The 22,375-nt window shown below is 54.6% G+C and overlaps 1 protein-coding gene across 2 annotated transcripts in view; it reads left to right on the top strand.

The window, feature by feature from the left end:
• Positions 1–22,375, top strand: part of KCNAB1 (potassium voltage-gated channel subfamily A regulatory beta subunit 1) — a 57,948-nt gene that overhangs the window by 19,423 nt on the left and 16,150 nt on the right. Inside the window, exons 1-3 of one of the 2 annotated variants that reach the window (XM_069024087.1) lie at positions 11,798–11,945; positions 14,275–14,318; positions 21,055–21,092. In XM_069024087.1, coding sequence (XP_068880188.1) covers positions 11,884–11,945; positions 14,275–14,318; positions 21,055–21,092 — 144 coding nt within the window. In that variant the 5' untranslated portion in view covers positions 11,798–11,883. Of the gene's footprint in view, positions 1–11,797; positions 11,946–14,274; positions 14,319–21,054; positions 21,093–22,375 lie in introns of those variants that run through there. The other variant, XM_069024086.1, reaches the window with a different exon arrangement.

Here is a 22,375-nt window from a genome sequence, read left to right as displayed (position 1 = left end):
CTCCACATCAGGCTGACTTTTATGGCTCATCGCCTGATCTTCATTTTCTTGCTGCAAATTAAGACTAATCCAGTGAACAGAATGGATTTATGCTGAATTCACAATGCTTTTCCCCCCAGGACAGTAGCTTATAATGGCTACAAAGGAGGCAGGAATAACTCAAAAGGGAAGGAAAAGGAACCAGTTGAGTAAACAAAATCTGCTGATTTGTGCTGTTTTCACATTCCCAGTGGCTCCCCAGGAGTTTGCAGCTCTGAGGTGAGGCCGGGGCCTGGTGGGGTCTGGATTTCTCCCCTCTCATCACACTGCAGTGTTAAACCAGCGTTAGGTTTGGACACACATTCATTTTCCAGCTGCACTCCAAATCCAGGGCAGTGCACGGGATCTGGCAGGGCACCCTCCTCCCTGGCTGCCGCCCTCGGTGCAGCCAGTGCTGCCTCTGTCATCCTCCAGCTCCTTCCAACCTCAGCGATTCCAGGATTCCGTGATAAATGAGGACTTTGCAGGTGCCCGGGCTAGTGTGAGCACCGGAGATGGATCTCCTCTTCCAGGTGTTGGATAAAGCAAAGTTGGCTTTGCTTTGCAGTACCTGCCCAGCTGCTCTGGCTGCTCCCGGCTCTCCAGCGTGGCTTTGGCCCTGGAGCAGCGCTGCCCAGCCCTGTGCACGTGCAGCCCAAGGGGTTTCTCCTGCCCAGCCCCTGGGCCGCCCTGGGGACAGCCCTGCCCGCGGTGCGGGTGGCACTGGGAGCAGCGGGCGGCACTGGGAGCAGCGGGCGGCACTGGGAGCAGCGGGTGGCACTGGGAGCAGCGGGCACGGCTCTGCAGGCGATGCCCCCCTTGTAATCCCGAGGGGGAGCGATGATCTGGGGAGGGCAGGACTGGATTCAAGGACAAGTGGTGCTCCAAGAACACGACTCTCATGGTGCTCTGCTTAAGCGGAAGCAAAACGATGATATTTTAAGGAGGCTTTTAAATAATGCAGCGGAGCTGTGGGGGCTGAGCCGCGGAGCCGCCCACAGCCACCCTGGCCGAGGGGCACGGGGAGGGCAAGGGCACGCAGCAGCCTGGCTGGGTGTCCCTGTCACCCGTGGGTGGGTGTCCCTGTCATCCATGGATGACTCTCCCTGTCGCCCACGGGTGGCTGTCCCCGTCACCACTGCCACTCCCGTGCCCCCAGACCCGTGTGCCCTCTCTGGGCAGTGGCAGTGGGTGGCTGTCCCCTGCGTGGGGCACCTCCCTGCCTGGTGCTGGTGGCTGCAGCACATCCCTGCCCCATGGCTGCTCAAACTCACCCCGCTCCTCCCAAACCCTTCCCTGCAGCCTGGTATTTTCCATCTCAAGGCTGCCTGACAACTTTAATGCTTAAATGGATGGAAGAGAAGCCGTCGTGCAGGAACGCTGTAATTTAATTACTTGGGAAGTGCACAGTTTAAGACATTTAAAATGTATTATTTTAGCCTGGCTGCTTTGGCAAAATCCAATCAGAGTTTTGAGCGTGCTTATTTTTATTTCAGACTAACTCTACAGAACGCCTCCTGCAGAATGTGTTTGTTAAGAAATTAATTGTCTTTGAGGAAAGGAAAATGCTGTGGTGTGACTGGGTGTGAGCCCAGAGGTCACAGCCAGGGTGACAAGTCCCTGCTGTGCTCGGGGACTCTCCTCTGTGCCTGGGGCCCGGCGTGTGCCCAACGCTGTGGTGAGGAGGGACATGCCATGGACCTGTCCCCACAGCTGCTGCTCCAGCAGAGCTTCCCTTGCTTTAGTGTTTGGAAAACACCCAGCAAGGCGGGCTCTGGTGGCGTTGGGTGGTGGGCAGATGTTGATGTAAGGTCAGTGGAGGGTCTGGATGGTGTAGAGGGGTAGATTTGGATGCTGTGGCCTGTGCCTTGTCCTGGCCCTGTTCTTCAGGGTGCCCAGGCCATCCTTCCATGCCTCTGCAGGGGTCAGCATTTGACTGGAGCCTTGGAAGGGGTTTGCTCCTGAACAAACCCGTTTTAGAAGTTCACAGGATCCCAGAATGGTTTGGGTTGGAAGGGACCCTAAAGCCCATCTCATTCCCCCCCTCCTGCTGCTTCCCAGGGAGCCGCTGCCCTGGCAATCCGAGACGTGCTCCTCGAGGATCCAAATGTATAAGAAATTCTCCTCAGAGGGAAGCTGGAGCAGGTTTCTCCTTGGTTTTGGTGACAAAATGCAGGATTGGTGTGAGAGTCTATGCAGGGCCCCCAGCAGCTTAAATCCAGCTGGATGGAGCACACGTGGAGAGCCTCGGGTGCGATGGATGGGATGGTGCCTGTGCACGGGGGAGGAGAGCGGGGCTGGGGCTGTTGGATCTCCTGAGAGAGCTCCTGAGATCACCAGGAGAACATGCCCTCTACGTAAACAAGCTGCGTTGGAGATATTTTGAGGATGAAGTCATAAAAATTTTATGGCATACCTATATTTTCCTTTTGGCATTGAATTTGCCATAAAAGCCGACACAGAAAAGCAGCTTCAGCTGTGCTGGCTGTGAAACTGCTGCAGCTGCTTCTCGGAGCTGTCAAATCAGCCCACAATGGGCTGGGTTGGAAGGGACCTTAAAGCCCATCCCCTTCCACCCCCTGTCGTGGGAAGGGACAGCTTCCACTATCCCAGGCTGCTCCAAGCCCTGTCCAACCTGGCAATTTCTGCCCGATATCCCATCTATCCCTGCCCTCTGGCAGTGGGAAGCCATTCCCTCTTATCCTGTCACTCCAGGCCCTTGTTCAGCAATACTTAAAATCTTTCAAAAAACATATTTTCTCTGTCAAAAAGCAGAAGTCCAGCACAGTAATCAAAACATAAATTCCATTTTTTCCCCCAATGGTTTCCCTACCTCGGGCTGCTTATTTTTATAATAATTCCTGCAAATCTCTGTTACCTGAATGTTGTTGCAAGGATAAATTGCCCCTCCAAAGTGAAGTCTCCCCTTCCTGGGCCATCCCTGCTGTGGGATGAAACTGCCCTGGGCTGTGCTGAGAGCCCAGAGTTATCCCGGGACTGCTCAGATTCCTTCCCCTTCCCCAGCCTCAGGATTGTGTCAGAACCAGCCTCTCTTGCCTGTGGAGAAAGCACCTGTTTTCCAGCTCCAGTTTATTCACCCACTTCAGCTCAGTGACCAATACTTTCCAAGGTGGATCAAGGGGTGGGGAAGGCAAACCCCTCGACAGGCTTTTACTGTTTTTATTTTGCCTCTTTGAGTGTGAGGTGGCACCGAAAGGAGGGAAAATGGCATTTTGTAATGCTCAGCCCTGTGGGGTTTGTTGGCTGTGCCCTCTGCACACAGGCACGACTCGGATACTGACTCCAAAGCGTGGGATGTGCAGTCAGTGGGACAGGGGCAGGACGTGTCCCAGGCTGCTGGCTCTGTGTGCATCCCCCAGCAGCACCACGGGGCTGGGGACCACAGTGGGATGATGGGGGGGCTGCGGATCCCGCCGCACACAGATGGGATGGAGCTCTCCCTGTTCCTCTTATTCCTGGAAATAACTTGACCCCATCCAGATTTTTTGCACGGATAACGTAATTCCCTCAGACATTTGAAATCCCACACTTTAAAAGCCTGGCTGCAGGATGACAAAGAGTTTTTCTCTGGCTGCCGGGGTCGGACGGTGACGAAGCGCGGCGGGGGCTGCGCTCGGATGGGGCTCTCCAGCAGGAGTTGTTCCCCTGGGAACGCCGCTGCCAGCGCTGCCCCCGCTGCGGTGTCCCCACCTGGTGACCCAGCAGCTGCCACAGCTGCGGCCGAGGGGCTGCCTGGGCAGGTGTGCCCGGCTGGGCGATGGCTCCGTGCCCGGCCGGAGGGCTCAGGGTGGCCACAGGCCCGGGGCCGGCGCGGGCAGGGCCGAGCACCCGGCACGGCTGCGCCGGGCCAGGCCCATCTCCTCTGCCTTATCTACATTTTAATGCGTCATCTGCAACTTCTGTGGGGATGCAGCCAAGAAAAACGCTGGGGAATTTCAGCTGAGGCGACCACCTACGCAGCCGGTGGCCCTACGAGTACGGGAGAGGAGCTGGGAAGTGAGAAGGGAGCCAGGGAACGGGGGCTGGACGCCCTTCAGGCACCTGCTTGTCCCCTGTGCCATCCCTGCCTGGGCTGGCTGCCCCTCCTGCGGCCCAGCTGGGTTGCCACTGCCCAGGAGCCACCTCCTGCCTTCCCCACCACCCTTCCCCAGCCCATCAGCGCTGCCCTGTTTTGTCTCTGCAGTTATTCCACGAGTAGCAGTTTTCTTTCCTATTTTGTATCACTGACCTAATCCTGAACATCACTGCTCTGTGCTGCAGGACCTGCATGGTGAGGACGATGCACAGGGAGACACCTGGGACTGTGTCATGGACTGGAAGTGTGCCAGGCCAGGCTGGATGGGGCTTGTAGCAGCCTGGCACAGTAGAAGGTGTCCTGCCCATGGCAGGGGCGGAATGGGACAATCTTTAGGGTCCCTTCCAACCCAAACCGTTCTGGGGTTCTATGATCCATCTCCTCCTACCCTGAGACAGCAGGGAAGCAGCGTTGCTCCAGGAGCACCTTCACTGCTGCCGAAGCACGTGATCCAAATCAGACTCTCTTTTATTTCTGTAACAGGTAGGAGATCACAAAGCAGTTTGCCGAGCAGCAAACACGAGCACAGTCACACAGTGCAGGTGTCAGATTGAATGCCACAGCAAAGCAAAGGATGCACGTGCTCAAGCAAGGGAAGAAATCTGTGTCTTCAGCTTGCACAAGTCGGGCCACCTACGCTGGTCCAGCTGCTGCAGCTTGGCATGTTTATCTGTGCTTGTCATCAGTTGAGAATAGAGGTAAAAAATTCCTGAGAGTCAATGCTTTGCGTAAATACCTGAACTTCATCGGGAAGCACTTGGACAACGCTCTCAGGGAGGCACAGGGTGGGACTGCTGGGGGGTCTGTGCAGGGCCAGGAGCTGGACTGGATGATCCTTGGGAGTCCCTTCCTGCTCAGGACGTTCTGTGATTCTGACTCTCTGCTGCAGCTTTATGGCCTGAAGCTGTCCTGACTTCTGTCCCCACACGGAGCCTTTGTTGGGACATGCTGCCTTGGTCTGAGCACCCAAAGGTCCCAGGGCCATGGGCTGCTGTGGGGACGAGGTGACACTGTGGGGATGAGGTGACACTGTGGAGATGAGGTGACACTGTGGGCACAGCCTCAGCTGGGCCATCTCTCGTGGATGGTAGGGAGCATTTTGGGTCGTATTAGGGTGAAGCAGGTTCCATTTAGAAACAGGGAGTATTTCTGAGGGACAAGCAGGAAGGTGGGTTGTGCCAGGGCAAGGAAAGCTGCTCAGCAGGGTTTGGTCAAACCCACCCTTTTTATTTCCATTAGTGAAGGTTTTAACCCCATCCTCACTAAGCCGTTTCTCCCCAGCAGTGACCACTTTCTGTGGCATCCCCCCAAGCACTGGAGTGCTGTGATTTGTCCCTGCCCGAGGTGCTGCGGGTGTCCCAGGGCACTCAGACCCCCCTCACCCCTCATCCGTGCGGTGCAGAAGGGTTTGAAGTCCCTGAACCAGCCCAAAGCTGCGGCTCTGCTCGCTGCAATCACCGCGGCTGCGGGCGGTAATTTAGTGCGAACTGCTGTGCGTGCTGGGAAGTGTTTTGTTCCCAAAATGAGAGACAGAAAGCATTATTTGCCTCTCCTGCCACCCACGGCACTCAGAGACACCCTCCTGCCACCGGAGCCTGGCCCGGGGACAGCTCCTGGTTGCCCGAGCTGCGCTGGGCTCGCGGAGCCAAGGGAGACAAACGAAGCCCGGCCCTGGGAGCAGGAAACCACCCAAGTCAATCCAAGGCGAGAATTAGCACCTCCATCGGGCTCACCCTCGGCTCCCGGCGAGCCTGAGCCCCATGAATCGTGACAAATGGATGTGCTGGAGGTGTCAGGACGAGCTGAGAGCTCAGCATCTTCTGGGAAGTGCAGGGGGCTCGTAAAAAACAGGGAGAGCAACTTTTTAAACAGGCACGTAGTGACAGGGCACGGGGGACCAGTTTTAAGCGAAAAGAGGAGAGATTTAGATTAGATGTTAGGAAGAAATTCTTTACTCAGAGGGTGGTGAAGCCCTGGCAGGCTGTCCAGAGAAGCTGGAAGTATCCAAGGCCAGGTTGGATGGGGCTTGGAGGAACCTGGGGTAGTGGCAGGTGTCCCTGCCCATGGGAGGGGGTGGGACTGGATGGGCTTTAATGTCCCTCCAACCCAAACCCTTCTGGGATTCAGGGATTCTGTTATTTTCCCGTGCAGGAGGCAGGGATGGGGTTGGGGCCAAGGCCAAGCCAGGTGTCACTGTCCCCACTCCACAGGTGGCAGGTGAGGGCCATTGGATGAGCTGCAGCGGGAGAGGGAAATGGGGAGGGTCTCTGCTTTCATCAGGATTTTGGTGTCTCTTGAAACAGCCTCTTTTTTTCAGGGAATAAATTACATATTTTATTCATTTTCTGTACAGAAAGGAGCGGTTCTGGAGCCCTGATGGGGATGTTTCTAAGCAACGTTGTTTTCCCACCACCAGCGTCAGGAGCAGTGACTTTTTTACTTTTTTTTTTTTCATATTTTTGTAGCAATAAGACAAACTCTCTGCAGTTTATAACAGGAAACCCGTGCCATGATTTCCCTGGTTTGGCTGTGTCCCCCACCTCTGAGGGGGGTCCCCTGGGGGTCACCTACCCCAGGCTGCTGTGCTGGGGCCATCCCCTCGGGTTTGTATTTTGGTAGGGTTTGGCTGCCGTGGGCACAACCAGGGACACAGGGCAATGAAACCAGGCTTGGAACAAGCCAAAAGCAGCTTTATCTGAATTCTGTGGAGCTCTCCCAAGCCTGGTGATTCTTCTGTGGGTGTGGACTAGAAAATGTTTTAGTCATTGTATGTGTTATTGCAGAGATTTTATTTAAAACTTCTGTTTTTCCATGGGGAAAAAAAAAAAAACAACCTCTCTCTCCTTGTCTGTCTCACTTCTGATAGACAGAGATGGATGGGTGAATAAAGAATGGACGGGGAGATGGATGGATAGATGGATTAATAGATAGATAGGCAGATAGAAGGGTGGATGGATGGATGGATGGATGGATGGATGGATGGATGGATGGATGGATGGATGGATGGATGGATGGATGGATGGATGGATGGATGGACAGATAAATAAATAGAAAGATAGATGGCTGGATAGATGTATAGATAAACAGGCAGATAGATGGATACACAGGCAGATAGGATGGTTGTCCTGCTCCCTTCCAGCTGGGAATACTGGAAGGGAAGGTTTGGGCTGATTTAGGGGGGTGTTAATTGATGTGGCCAAACCCAAACTCTCCCTGCGCCAGAGAAGGGCAGCAGGGAAGCAAACCCCCACCTGGATAAACGGGATGGATTGTGCTGTAATTGCTTTGTCCCTGAAGGACAGAGGAGCCAGTCGTAGGTTAACGAGGTACTTAAGCAGCACAGGTGTCTCAGGCCATAAATCTTTGCCAGGGAAGGGGTGGGTGTTGGTGGTGTTTCTGTGGGTGGGTGGAGGAGGTTTGTGCTGCTCTCCCAGCTCCGTGTGATCCGGAGGTGTGTGGTAGTTCAATGGGGAAGGTTTTCCTGCAGGGGGGACTTGCCCTTCCCCACTGCTGGCTGAAGGCAGAGGGGTTTGCCCTGTGCCTGGGCTGGCTGCTGGGGCTGCTCCCGGGTGCCTCAGCCCAGTGCTACAGAGCACTCACTGCCACTGATGGGCTCTCACTCACACCCCTGCTGCAGGATCAATTACAACTGGATAATTACCATTGCTTTCTGCTCCGTGCCACAGCAGACAGCCCCATTCCTGCCACGTAGCACAGGCTGCTTTGCAGGGATGTTTTACCCCACATTTTCCCCTTTTCTTTATTTGAGCAGCCTCTTGGCTCAGATCCTGGGCCCAGCAGTGCCAGTGTCCCACTGCAGGGCTCTGCTGGGCACGTGGCCTCAGCAGTGGGTGGTCACAGAAACGTTGCCACGTTGGCCTTTTTCTCCTAAATCCTCTCTTTGTCTCTGTCTGCCAGAGCTGAGCCTCATCCTCCCCACAGCTCGCTGCTCTCCGGTCCTCCTCTCCTTTCTCCTGGCTCCCCAGGATCCCTGTGCCTGCTTCCCTGGGAGCTCTCTGCTCTGGGCTCATCCCGCATCTGTATGTACATATATAAATTACACATTCCTTTAGCTCTCCTTCAGTTCTGCCTGCACAGTCAGCCCTCACCCTTCCCAGGGAATAATTCAACTCCAAATTCCCATAAAACCCATGCAGGAGGCATGGGGTGAGGGAAGAGGCAAAATGAGGACTGGGAATTTTCCATGTCTTCCACGAGCCTCGCTGCTGCCCTGTGTTGAAGGAAGTTTAGGCTGGGACTAAGCTGGGCACTGCTGGTTTAAGGCAGGATTCTGAGCAGCATCCAATTCCCAGGAGCAAGGGAGGGTGAAACCCAATCCCAGGGGATTTTTCCTTGTAATGTGGCCCCGTGGGAAGATAAGACTGTGTGTAATGTTAACTTTAGTTAAAAGAGTCTTGAAAACCTGTGATATTTCCCCCCTTCTTTTTGCTGTCAGGTTTTATCCCAGATGTACTGCTGCAGGATGTGTTAGTCCTCCCTTTCCCTTTGTGTCACTTTTTGACATCCTGGTGTTGAACCATGGGGTTCTTGAAGCCAAAAATTGTCACCTTGACCTTTTGTGTGCATGTTGGGCCCTGGTGCTTTCTTTGGACACAGACGGGGCTCTCCTTACCCAGCACTCCCACCGGAATGCATCTCTGTCCTGTTTTCCTTGTTCTGCCCATCATCTGTTTGCAGTTAAGAGACTAACCAGCAAAATGATGGGTTTTCCCCCAGATTTGAGGAGCTGGAGGCTTTTGCAGCCCTGAGTGTGTCCTCAGGGCTGGATCTGCTGCCTCCCTGTCCTGCACTGAGTGGTGTCAGCCCCCGAGCCCATTACTAATAAAACAATTAACTCGGGCTTATTCAGCTCTGCAGCAGAACCGAAGTGTCTCTTCTGAGCAGCGTTTCCTCCGTGTGTAAAGGACTCGGTGCTGTGGTGGGCTTGGGTTGTGGTTTTCCTCTGAGCAGCCAGGGTGGGCTGTGGGGAGCCAGGTGTGGTCCCCAGCCAGGCTGAGCTGCTGATAAGGAGCCGCGTATCTGCTAGAAACGAGGAAAACGGGAACGATTCACAGGGGCAGGGAGAATCAGAGCCTTTGAGCCCCAGGGATGTGATACCTGCTGCCCAGGCAGGGGCTTTCCCCTTGGCTGCAGGCTGGGAAGGGCTGGCAGCAGCTGAGCAAAGTTTTCCAGGTCTCTGTGCCGCTGGAGCGGCCCCTGCAGCCGCGGAGCTGGTGCCCAGCTGGGACACTGCCCACCAGGCCAAAACCTGAGCTCATCCCAGGGAAAATCCCTGCAATCGCTGGGCACGGAGGCTCTGAGCCTGCGGGTGATGGAGGAGGATGAGGAAGGAGCGGGCACAGATGTGGCAGGAGAAGCACGGCTGTGACTCTCGGAGCAGACCTGCCGTGCGGCGGGGGGGTGGCCAGCCCTGTGGCTGCGCCATCCAGAGGGTCCTGTCCGGCAGGAGGGTGCCATCCATTCCCGCTGTCCGTGGGCTGTGCTGACACCTCCTTCCCAGCCTTTTCCCTGCCGCTGGCACGTGTGTCTGGCTGGATCTGGCGGCAGCTCCCGGGGATGCTGCCCCGGCACCCCGGAGAGCTCCTGCCCCACGCCCGCAGGATCCCTCGGGAATGACGTGCCGCGCTTGGAAAAGCCTAGTCAAGGGAAATGTCAGCGCTGCCCGACGCTGTTGTGGTGGCTCGGGGTATTTTTAACAGCGTGCCAGGGCCCCAGGCTGTGCTTGCCGTGATTCAGAGCCTCGCTCCGCGCTCGCCAATCTGGCACAGCCGCTGGTGCTGCGGGGACGTGGTGCCGGCCCCGGCTCCTGCTGTGCAGGGAAAATGTCACCCTTGGATCCTGCCAGCGAGGCAGAGCCGAGTTAAACCCACCTGCAGAGCTGGGCTCTGGGCAGGGCTGAAGTCCCCTCGGATTTCGCTGTCCCCTGTTCGGTGCAGGGCACCAGGACAGGAGGGCACGGACGCTGCACTCACCTGTCCCAAGGCTGCTCCCTGGGGAAGGAGACTGCAAAGTTTTGCAGTTAAGCTGAAAATACATCTTAGAGCTACAAACAGCAGAAAAGCTGGGGTGTCTCTTCTCTCCACGAAATAAACCAGTGCCCTGTGGTGCTGTGTGCTGAGGGGGCTGTGACTGTCCTGCCTTGGAGGTTTGGGTGACCTCAGCGAGGTTTGTACAGCTCCACTGTGTGCACTGAGAGGGGCTGCCCCATTGTCTGCCCCAAAACCTCTCCTTCCTGCCCCTTTCCCCCCCCCATCCCCCTGTGAGGCCTCTCCAGTGGCCAGGCTGTGCTGTAGCCCAGCTTTGGGCACACACCAGCATGATGCTGTTTGGCTTTGGACTCTGCCTTTGAAAGAACCCAAAGCTGAGATGTTGAACACCTTCAGGCCTTGCTTGTGGTGCAACTGTGGGGAAAAGGGCGAGGAAAAGGAGGCAGTTCCAGACTGGGAGGCAGGAGCTGTGCAAAGGGGACCAGGGTGGCTGTGGGGATGGGGCACAGCAGCAGGTAAACTCTGGGTGCTCTCTGGGTGCTGTGGGTTGGGCAGTGATTTGTGGGAGCAGAATCATTGCTCCACATCTGCAGAGCATAGGGGACTCCCAGCAGGAGAAGCACGTTTGCTGTGCTGATGAAAAACCAGGAAAGGAGGCATCAGAGCTGACTTTTAATCAGCTGCTTTGGCTGGGCAAAGCGATCCTCAGAGACCGGAGGCTCCTGCTTGGTCCTCTCTGATGGCTGCTCCACCCCTTGGCTGCACTGGCTTCCAACTGGAATTTTCCTTCTGGAAGAGTGATTCAATAGCAGCAGGATAACCCTGGGAGCAGTGGCAGTGCCGGGTGTTTGGGAGGCAGAGCTGGGGCTCAGGGATGGAATGACACCCTTGGGACCTGAACAGCAGCAAAAGGCTCTGCTGGCCTGGTTCTCAGTGTCAGGGACACCACTGGGGGATGCTCAGGGCTGGCTGGGGGTGGGGACCCATCTCCCACCCTGGTGTTGGCAAGTGCTGAGCAGAGACCGGTGACCAGGGCAGCAGCCCTGTGCACAGGCTGATAATTGCTGTCCAAAAATCAGTCATGGAATGGTTTGGGTTGGAAGGGAAGCTCAACACCATACAATTCCATCCCCTGCCATGGGCAGGGACACCTCCCACTGTCCCAGGCTGCTCCAAGCCCCCGTGTCCAGCCTGGCCTTGGGCACTGCCAGGGATCCAGGGGCAGCCCCAGCTGCTCTGGGCACCCTGTGCCAGGGCCTGCCCACCCTCAGGGAGGAATTCCTTCCCAATATCCCATCTATCCCTGCCTTCTGGCAGTGGGAAGCCATTCCCCATTGTCCCAAGTCCCTCTCCCTTTAGCCCAGAACCTTCTCTCCTCCAAGTGAGCACCCTGAGCTGCCTGGCACAGGCACTCCAGCAGTTTTTCCAGGAGGATGCTCAGCTGTGCATGGCCAGAGCAGGTGCTCCCAATGAACTGGGATGTGCTCCCAATGAACTGGGATTTGCTCCCATCACCGTTCCCAACACCTTCTAACCCCCACTCCCAGCACAGCCATCCTCAGGGATCTGTGGGGCTGCTGCCCGTTCAGCTGCAGGGACGGAGCTGGTTCATTGTCTCAGAGCCCGGAATTAGTGCAGTGGAAGCTCGAAGAGCTTTTACTGCCCCGTTACTTAGAGACAGCCCATTGATTTCACTTGGCAATTGTGCAGCTGCAGGCACGTGTCTGTGTGTCTGTCTGTGCGTGTCTGATACATCTCCGTATGCATCCACCTGGGCGCTGCAAAATCGGTGCAAATGTAGATTATACCCAGCTATTTCCTTGGTGGGTTTTTGTATTTTTGTGGGGGTTTTGTTGGTTTGTTTCTTCTGTTCTGGGAGGCAGAGGAGAAGCAGGTCTTGAGTGACAAATTCCAGACAAATTCCTGCTCTGCTGGAGGAAGCAGTGCTGGGCTCAGGGAGCTCTTACACAGCCCGAGGTCTGTGCTGGGGCCCAGGCACCCCAGAGTGACCAGCTCACAGCTGGTGTGGTGGCTCCCCGTGCTGCTGTGGCCTCGGTGCTCTCCTGTTCCTGTGCGGCTGAGGGCGGTTCCCAGGGATGGGAGCACTCCTGGGGATGTCTCCAGGCTGGGCCGTGGCCTCAGGAATCCTCCTGCCCAGCGGCCTCCCAGCTCCCTGCTGGAGCAGGAGGGATCTTGCCCTTCAGGGATTTGGCATTTCCAGCATCGGCTCCCACCGTCAATGTTCCAAATATCCGGGTCAGGTGTGTGCTGAGCAAATGGCAGAGCTCTGGAAATCCAAACACAACATTTCTGCCCGGATTTGTTGGCTGAGCAGACTCTTCACAGAGCTGGGTATTGCTCCCTGGAGCAAATCCTGATGTGTTTTACCCCAAAAAACCTCTGGAGTGGGGAGGCACCAGCCCTGGTGTGGCTTCGTGGCACAGGGGAGCTGTGGGGAAGGACAGGACAGTCATTGGGGTCTGGGCTCAGACCCCAGCGCCGGGGTGGTGAATCCTACAAATGCAGGGAAGCACCACAGGGATTCACTCACTGTGTGTCCATACGTGTACATTTATATAGGTATTTATAGAAAAGGGTGTTTGGAGGGGATCTGTACTTGCATGCAGATAGTGGCAATACGTGTGTGTGATTAAAAAGGGGTGTACACAAAGGGTATGGGCATGAATATACCGATTTAAAGGGGTGTGTTTGTGTTTATGTGTAAAGGACGTGCATATAGCTGTGTTTATAAAGAATATATATGTGCAGATCTATCTATAAAGGGTGTATGTGTAGATATATATTTATATTTATGTGGAGAGAGGAGTTCATGGATGAGCTGTGCCCACAGAGCCAGACTTTGAAAAGCAAAGAACAGGTCAGTGAGAAACAGGATTTAAAACCCCTTCTCCTATAAAATAATTGGAATCTGTGTGGGAATGAACAGCAGCACTTGACTCCAAGGAGCATTACGGGGTGTTTGGGCTGTGTCCAGAAGGAACGCAGAGATCCCAGTCCCAAGGATCTGGAATTGTGGAGTTCCTGCCCACCGTGCTGCAGCTCTGGGGCTTTGCCTTTGAACCTCCCAGGGGTTCCAGTGGTGCTGGGGAGGATGGGCATCGTTTGTGCAGTTCTGGGCATGGATGGGTTTGGTGGGCAGGGTCCAGCTGTGCTTGCTCTCAAAAGACTGGGAAGAAATAAAAAGGGAGGAAAAATAGAAAGGGAATAAAGAAGAAAAAATAGAACAGAAAAAAAAAACGAGGTCAGTGCCTGCCCCAGCTGTGCTGTGAGCCTGGGGGCCCGTGGTGCTGGAGATGCAGCTGCAGCTTTTCAAACAGACCTGCAGGTCAAGTTCCTGTGCCTCCCAACATCTTAAATTCCCATTAGCAGCACTAAATTTTGGGTGCAGCAGTGCATTAAGGGGTCCTGGAGGGGTGGGAGGATGGGCACTTCTGCCCCAAGGTCTGGCTGGTGTTGGGCTGGTCCTCCTGCCCCTCCCAGGGATGCTCCAGTGGGAAATTGTGCCAGAGGAATGAACACCTGAAACGGCCAGGAAATCCAGTGTGGAAAAATGGGACGAGCTGAAAGAACAGGGCACAACCTGGGGTGTTTTGTCCAACCCCTTCCCTGACCCTGCCCCGGGGCCAGCAGAGCTTTTTCTTCTGTTTTATTTTATTTGGCTTCAAATAACTCACCAGGAGTTGCAAAAAGCTCAGGGACTGTTTGAGGTGCTCTGCAGCAGAAGGCAGACGGGTGGTCAGTAATTTATACCTTGATCCTGCCCCGTGGCAGGGGGTGGAACAGGGTGAGCTGCAAGGTCCTTCCCACCCAAACCACTCTGGGATTCTGTGGAAGTGCGGGGAGTGTTTGTGCCTGATTTGTGGGACCCCAGATGGATGTGAGGTACAGCTGAGTGTATCTGGGTTTATTCCCAGGCCTGAGCACTCAGGGAGGAGGATGGCAGCACATCCCCCCTTGCCCAGCGTGGGTGCTCAGATCCCACTGTGGGGGATCTGCCCCTTTGCGAGGAAAACACAGGATCTGGACAAAAGCAGTGGCTTGTCTTCTCCAGCTACTGGCTTCCCATAGGGTTGATCTCTGTGTCCCTTGAGGGCTGAACTGTATTTTCTAATTATTTTCTTTTCCTTCCAGGAACCTCGGAAAGTCCGGGCTGAGAGTGTCGTGCCTCGGGTTGGGTGAGTACCTCTGGCCTCTTCCGCAGCCCGGCACTCCCGGGGAGCTGTGTGAGGGTTTGGGGTGTGAAACCCTCTGCTGTGCCCGCTCCCTGTGAGGGGCAGCCTGCAGGGATCCCGTGTGGGTGTCCCCAGGAGCCCCGAGTGCCGGCCGGGGCGCAGAGATGTGCCCGGGCTGGGGCAGAGCTCCGTTCCGTTTCATCCGCCCTGTGCCTCGTTATCCCCGCTCCACGCCGACTCCAGCACCACGGAACGCCTTAGGAATGCCTTACTGATGTTTCATCCCCTCCGTGTTTTCTCTCTCAGGAGGGGCAGCTGCGGGCGCTGCTCAGCTCATGAGAGCTCCTGCTGGCTTTGCTCAGGCCAGAAACGCCCTGATGGGGCTCCGTGCCTGAAATACAGAGATCTGTGTTTTGTCCCCAGTGCTGTGGGGAGGAGGAGGCTGTTTGCTCACTGTGAGCTCCTTCCCACAGTGCCAGGCTGAGCATCAGGAGCGTGAAGCCCCCAGGATGTGCAGAACCCCCCAGGAATGGATGCTCTGGGCTGCCAGAGCCTCTCCAGCCCCATTCCCTGTTCCTGGGAGGTCAGAGGTGCTGCCACAGGGAGGTGGAGGCACCACTTTAGGTTGCTGAAGAACCACTGAGAAAGGCATCAGCAAACCCAGGTTTAATACAAATTTATAAAATCATAGAGTTTGAAGGCAGAGTTCATTTCATTGCTACACAGACAGAGCACTTGAGGGAAAATCAGGTTAAAATCAGTCTGCAGTGATTTAAGGGGATGCTGGCCCACAGAAGGGTGGGGATGCAGAGGGGGAAGGAGACCCTCCTGTTGAGTCCTGGGGTTCAGAGCAGCCCCGGTGCCAAACTCAGCCTCAGACGGGATCAGTGCTTTAGGTCTGAAGGATTTAGCAATGCCTGATCAACACAACAATAGCGGGGCTTAATCAGTTGACTAATTTAACATTTATAAAGTGACTCAATAGGATTTGCTATAAGCACAACAGTAGCTTAATTATGAATCTAAGCTAATTATGAATCTGAGATGGCAACATTCATGCTACACTTACTCAGAGTATTTAAATCAATTCATGTACACACAGATCCAAGGAGCCTGTACCAAGCCATAGACCTGTGAAGCACTTCAGGGAAACACTGCTGTCGGTAGACTCACAACCTATGGCATGCTTGGATTTCCATCCTGGATGCAATTTGGCTTGGTAGTTACTGGAATTTTCCTTGAGAAGCCCAATAATAATATTATTTAACAATTACATTATTATTAGGTCAGAGCAACCTGGTCTAGTGGGAAGTGTCCCTGTCCAAGCCGGGGCTGGAATGGGATGAGCTTTGAGGTCCTTCCAACCCAAACCATTCCATGGTTCTGTGATTATTCTGCTCAGGCTGTTCAGACAGAAAAATAAGGTCTTGGTGCTCTTTGTTGGAAAACAGGAGCACAAGTTCTGAGAGCAGAGAGGGTTTGGGATAAGTTTGGGAGGGTTACCTGCCCAGGTGCCATTGGTGAGGGCTGAGCATTCCCAGGGTCCGAGGTGGGCGAGGAGGTGCTGCTGCCTTGGAGCAGGTGAGGACCTGGGTTCTGCCTGATCCTTCCAGCCCCATCCCTGCCAGGGCTGGCTGCTCACAGGGCAGGTGTCGGCCTATTTTTCCAATATGCTTGGGGATTTGATTTTAAACTGGAGGGAATTGTGAAAGTCACCCTGTACCACAAGTCAGAGAAACAAGGCCCCTTCTGCCAAGAGCTCTTCTGGTTAAAATAGCTCCAGCCTTGGAAAGGACTTGTCTTGTCTGTGCAGAGGTTTTATTTATCAGCTTCACAGCTTCCCCAAGTGCTGCTCTGTTGTGGTGGAGGAGAAAAGCCACGGGAAGGAAGTAGCAGCAGGAAAAGAAAAAAACAGTTTTGCAGAGCTTTTCTTTGATTTCAAGCGGGTGGAACTGCAGCAGCATCTAAATATACTGAGCCTTTGTGAGTGCAGCTGTGCAGGGAGCAGGGGGGCTGGGGAGGCTGCTGGGCACCTCCTCCTGCTCCAGCACAGTGAGCCCTGCAGTCCCTGCCCTGTGGGCAGGATTTGGGGAGAGGGGAGCTGGAACGCCTGAAACCCAGAAATTCCCTGGGATGTGCAGGTATTTCTACTGCGGCACAGCACCTTTTGTTTTGGGTTGGAAGGGCCTTAAAGCCCCTCCTGCTCTCTTCCCTGCCATGGCAGGGACACCTCCCACTGTCCCAGGCTGCTCCAAGCCCCAATGTCCAGCCTGGCCTTGGACACTGCCAGGGATCCAGGGGCAGCCACAGCTGCTCTGGGCACCCTGTGCCAGGACCTCCCCACCCTCACAGGGAGTAAATTCTCCCCAATATCTGATCTGAATCTCCTCTCTTTCAGTTTAAAACCATCCCTCTTGTCCCACCGTTCCCTCTGCAGATCCATCAGGTGTCTGCTCCGAGTGCTGCTGTATCTGACTTTCCTAAGTGGCTTCTCTCTTGCAGTTCCCCAAAAGATAAATGTGTTTCCCGGTGTTCTCTGCAGCATGAAAATCTAATTTAGGGCTCACTAAAGTTTCTGAAGGCTCAGCAGTCTTCCTCAAAAGCCTGGCAAAATCTCAGCAAGGTGGGAGTGTGCTTCATCCTGCAGGATGAAAAGAGGGAGGAGAATGGGAAGTGGGGCAGAAATCAAATGTGGGCAGGGCTGAGGCAGCGGGGACCCTTCAGTGACATCCTGCTCCTCCCAGCTCACGTGTGAGTGAACTCCTCTGCTGGGTCCTGCCTGTGCTGCCAGAGGTGCTGGCAGTGTTTTCCCAGGCAGGGATACCTGGGAAGGGCCCCGAGCCCCTCGGAGCAGTGGCTGAGCATCATTCCTGGGTTACTGGAGCTCCTGTGGAGCTGGAACTGCTCAGCCAGGCTGAACTTCCCTGGGACCCAGCTCCTGCAGTATCCCAGTGTCCTGCTCCTGCCTGGGCTGAGCTTTCAGCTCCTCCTTTGGGTGAGTTTCCTCCAGGTGAGCCTTTAACTGAGGATCTGCACAGCCTGGCCCTGGGGATGGTGTGAGGCTCTCTCCTTGATGCTGGATCCAAAATGTGGTCCCAGGGAAAAACAAGGTCACGCTTCTCACGTGTTTAGTTGAGGGAAGATCCCGAGCCTGTGGGTTCCCGTTGATTTTGGGAGAATGCTGAGGCTGTCTCCACCAAGGTGATGGGCCCTGACTGCAAGGAAATGAGCAGGACAAACCCATGTACAAAAGCTCATAACTGGCTGTAGAAATTGGTGTCTTGTGAGCCCTGAGGAGTCAGGTGCTGCTCTTGCCCTTTGCTCTGGGGATGAGATTTGCACAGCCCTGGCTCCCTCCGTGCTCAGCACCAGCCCCACGTGCCAGAGCTCCGTGTGGCACCATCCCTGCCAGGAGCAGGACGGGCATCCCACGGGGCTGGCAGCAGCAGCAGAGGCTGTGGGGCTCAGCCAGGAGCCCTTTGCTCCTGCAGAGGTGACATTCCTGCTGGCAGTGGCACTGTCCAGGGGTGGGGTTTGCTTTGGCACTGAGCATCACACCCTGCTGGGCTCAGAGTGTGAGGGAAATGGAGCCAAACCTGGGCTTACGGCAGGAATTCCCATTAAAGGTGAGGATATCCAGTTGGAAAATGGTTTTTCAAGGCAAAGGGAGCAAGGTGACGGGCAAGAGGCAGGAGTGGGAGGTGTGTCTGCCCCTGAGTCCTGGGGCTGGGGATGCCTTTGTAAACCATGAGCTGGGATATGTGAGAGAGAGACAGGGACTTGGAACGGGGAAAAGGAGCAATTTGAAAAACACATCTCTCTCTCCAGTATATTTTTCTTCCCCAGTGCGTGTGTTGGCTGAGGCTGTGAATCATCCTTGGCTGTTGTTTGAAATGCCAAATGTGCCTTGTGCTTCCTTTGCCTTTTTTTTTTTGATTTCCAAGGGGAGTGGAGCAGCCTGTGCCACGCTGGGCCTCTGCCTTGGCTGTGGGCGCCTTCCCTGCCCCTGACTCCTGAACCAGAGCCCCTCCCTTCCCCAGCCACACCCGATGCTTTAGAGCTCACCTTGCTGAGCCAAAACTCACATCCCTGCCTGGTTTTTGTGATGATCATGGAAAAAAAAGAACCCCAAGGATTCCCCACCCATGTGCTCCTGCTGATGCTCCTGTCCCCAGCCCCTCTGACCCCCAGCCGGGGTCTGGGAGCACAAGGTGGACACAGGGGGACCTCAGGCAGGGCCATCCAGTACCACAGATATTTATTCCTTGCATTTAAAGGGCTTTAAGGTGCTTGTTATTCTCACTCGAGTCATCGTGAGCTCTCGGGCCGCTCTCCCTGTGCCCAAAGCCCCAAGCACGCGGTCACTCACTGCGACGTGGGTTGTGCCAGAAGGTAAATTCCTGAGAGGATGTGTGCTCTGTGGGGAGGGTAAACAATTCCCTTCCTTCTCACCTGTGCACCTGTGTGCTGCTCATGCAAAAGAAAAAAAAAGTCCCCTTGAGATAAATAGTCTCAACCCATTTTTTGGTACAAACACGTTTTAATGTACTCCTGGAAAAATAACACCTCCGAAGCTTTAACATGGCAATCGGGCTTTGTCTGGTTACTTTTTTATCTGCATGAAGAAGCTTAAAGATAAAATGAAAACAGGCTTCAGTTTTATCTTTGTTATGCAGGACCCGAGCATTCTAACTCCAATAATAAGAGAAAATACCTTCCCTGAGGTCTGCAGCCAGCAAGGTGTAGCAGGGGTAGCTCCTGCCCCGTTATTGTTGTCCTTATAGAGCTGAAGAAAATATAAAATTAGCTGGAAAATGTGTGCTCTTTGCTCATTTATTTAATTTCCATTTCATCTCTGATCTGTGGCAAACTTGGCTTTCCCAGCTCGGGTTGTTCTGCAGGAAATCAGGAGTTGCAGTTTGAACTCACACTTCGTGCATCTTTAAATAGCTTTATTTGCACTCAGAGAAACCTGATGTATTAAAAAATTCAGACTGACCTTTTTTTGAGGGAAAGAGAGCAAGATTCCCCTGCCAGAGATGATGACTGTGGCTGTGCTCTGAGCAGGGCTGATCAAAGCTGCCCGAGCGTGAGCAGCAGGCACTGCCCGGGCTCTGCCTCTGCTGGGGTTCGTGTCCCAGCACCGAGGGACCCACTCCCTCTTTGATCAGGGCCTGGGAGCATCTTCTGCGTCTTTTCAAGTGCAAACAGGCAGAGAACATGGGATTTCTGCCCCTTTGCAGCATCAGAGCTCGGTCCCTCAGCGGCGTCTGTCCTGTTCACATCCCGATTCACGGGCTGGGCTGGGCTGGGCTGGGCTGGGCTGGGAGGGACTCCCCCAGTGCCACCCCTGCCATGGGCAGGGACTCTTTCCACTGTCCCAGGCTGCTCCAAGCCCCGATGTCCAGCCTGGCCTTGGGCACTGCCAGGGATGGGGAAATCTCACTGGGTTTTCCAGCTTGGAGCTTGAGCCCCTTTGCCCTCCTTAAAGCGTCCCTCCACTAGAGAGAATTTTCAGTTCTGGGGAGTTTTGAGAGAGCCACGTGAGCTCTGACCCATCCACTCAGGGAATGCCATCTGAATTTCTGTGGGGCTCTAGAGGAGCGTGAGGAGAAGCTGTGCTGGGGATCAGAGGGATGCTGTGACAGGCTGGTACAAGGCACAGGGGTGTCACAGGCTCGCTGTGCCGAGGTCAGAGCAGCAGGGATGGCTGAGCAGCGTCCCACGTGTGACCTGCTGCTCCCCCAGCTCCCTGCTGCCTTAGGAAATACGTATTCCTAAAATAAATATATACACATAAACTATCTATGTAGGAAACAATGTTCCTATAGGAATTCCTGGGGGTTGGACCAGCTGACCTTTAAAAGTCCCTTCCAACCCAAACTGTTTTATGATCCAGTTAAATCCACACACTGCTTCCACCACAGGATATTGAAATTTAAAATTTTTTTTTACCAATGATCATAAAGAGATAATGCCCCAAGTTTTCCTAATAATAGACCAGAGTCAGCAACTGAGCCTAAACTGCAGCTGCTTTAGGAGCCAGCCTAGGGAAAGCACTGCCCCTTGGCATGCTGGGGCTGGACACTGGCTCCACGGAAAGGTTCCTGGGGAAAAGTCACTTTGGGATGGAAATCTCTCCTGTCACAAGAAATATTTCTCATTTTTATTTATTTAATTTTTTTGTTCTGATTTTGACTTGCAGGATGCTAAGTGCTGCAGTACGTATTTAAGGAGACTTGCATTCCCCAAATGATGTGCTGTGGCAGCATCACAAATTTTTTTCCAATTTGTCAAAGGGAAGCTTTGGAAAATGATTTCTGGTTTGGAAGGAGCTCCAGATTTCAGGGCCTGGCAGTTCTCAGGGCCAGGCTGGACATTGGGACTGGGGAGCAGCCTGGGACAGTGGGAGGTGTCCCTGCTCATGGCAGGGGTGGCACTGGGTGGGCTTTGAGGTCCTTTCCAACCCAAACCATTTCATGGTTGGAATCCAGCTCTGTATCTTGGCAGCACAGCATCCCCTGGGGGGTGCCCTGAGCAGCTCCCTGTGCCAATCCCACCCTGGGAGAAGGTGCCAGCCAGTCCTGCCTGGCTGCAGGAGCTCTCTCTTGGGGCTGCAGCACCCCCTGAGCCAGTTCACCCCATTTTAAACCCATTGAATCCCCAAGAAAATTTTGGTGAAGTCTCACTTTTGATGTCAAACCCCGCTTGTAGTAACAGATTATTTTGTTTTTTCCAGGGACCTGGGTCACTTTTGGAGGTCAGATCTCAGACGAGGTGAGTGCTGCTCTGTGTAAGTCCACAGCATGGAACAAAGCCTGCTCTGGGATATTTTTAAATTAAATTGTGGCTCCTGGAACTTTCCTGCACGGAGAGACAGCAGCGAGTCACTGCACAAAGCTCTGCCCCAGCCCCCTAATGAACCTGACATTTCCAGGGATCGGCTCTCATCAGCCCCATCCACCCCTCAGGGCCATCTCCTCTCCCGTGCTGTGCCCTCCTTCCCACGGGCAGCGGCTCCGCTCCTGGAGCGGAAATTGGGAACTATTTTGGTGTGTGGATGTAATGGGCAGCAGTCATAAATACAGGCAGGGGCTGGGCTTGCAAACGTGATTTATTTTTGGCATAATAAGCTGAAGCAAATGAAAATGAGCTCGTGTTTGCTCCGTGCTTTCCCCTGGAGCAGATGGCTCCTGATCCAGGGAATCATCCTGGGAGCGCTGGGCTGCACGTGGGCTCCCCTCCACCCCAGGTATGCCACAGATGTGAGAGCCCAAGGGAGAGCAGCTGCCTTCCCCCAGGACGTGGAATAACCCCCAAAATAACTCTGGCATGAGGAAAGGAGCCCAGGAGCCTGAATTCAAAGGGTTTTTCCTTTCAATTCACTTGATCTTTCACGGTGTCCCTGCTTCTCCCGGTGGATCCCCAGCTCCAATGCTGTCTCGTGGCACTGTGGGGTGTTCTGATGGTCAGCCGGGGCTTGTTTTGATGATCAGTTTGCTCCCTGGCTCTCCTGCCCTCCCTGCTCAGAATGCTTCCATGCAGAGCGGTCATGCGTGGAGAAGCAGGACAGGAACACAGCCCTGTCCTGGAGGGCTGCCCTCCCTCGGGATGCTGAGCCACAGCTTTCAGCCCCTCGGGGTGCAGCACCCCCGGGAGCAGCAGGAACCCTGGGACTCCTCCGGGGCTCCTACAAAATGACCTCCAGGCACTTCCATACCCCACGGCATCTCTGGAGAGCTGCAGGACAACCTGGCAGGGAGCCAAAAGAACATTAAACTCCCCCCATTCTGTGTTAAACTCGAGATTTGCAGAGTATCTCCTGTAACCCTATTAAATTCTTGGCTGCCTTCCTGATAGAAAGCTCCTGTGAGAGGAGATTAATTCCTGCCCGGCTGGGTCCAAGGCAGGTTGATGTAAATCCATGTTTTGGTGTCTCTCTGCCCCTGTCAGAGGCGTCCCCTGGTCAGGGGCTGTCACAGCCCTCCCGGCTGTGCTGAAGCCTGGTGTGGGCTTTTCCTGGTGTGGGATTTTCCCTGCTGGCTCGGTCTGTGGTTGGT

This window comes from Aphelocoma coerulescens, chromosome 9 (assembly GCF_041296385.1).
Source record: "Aphelocoma coerulescens isolate FSJ_1873_10779 chromosome 9, UR_Acoe_1.0, whole genome shotgun sequence".
NCBI lineage: Eukaryota > Metazoa > Chordata > Aves > Passeriformes > Corvidae > Aphelocoma > Aphelocoma coerulescens.
Note: the sequence above shows the minus strand (reverse complement) of the source record. Positions and strands in the feature narration are given on the sequence as shown.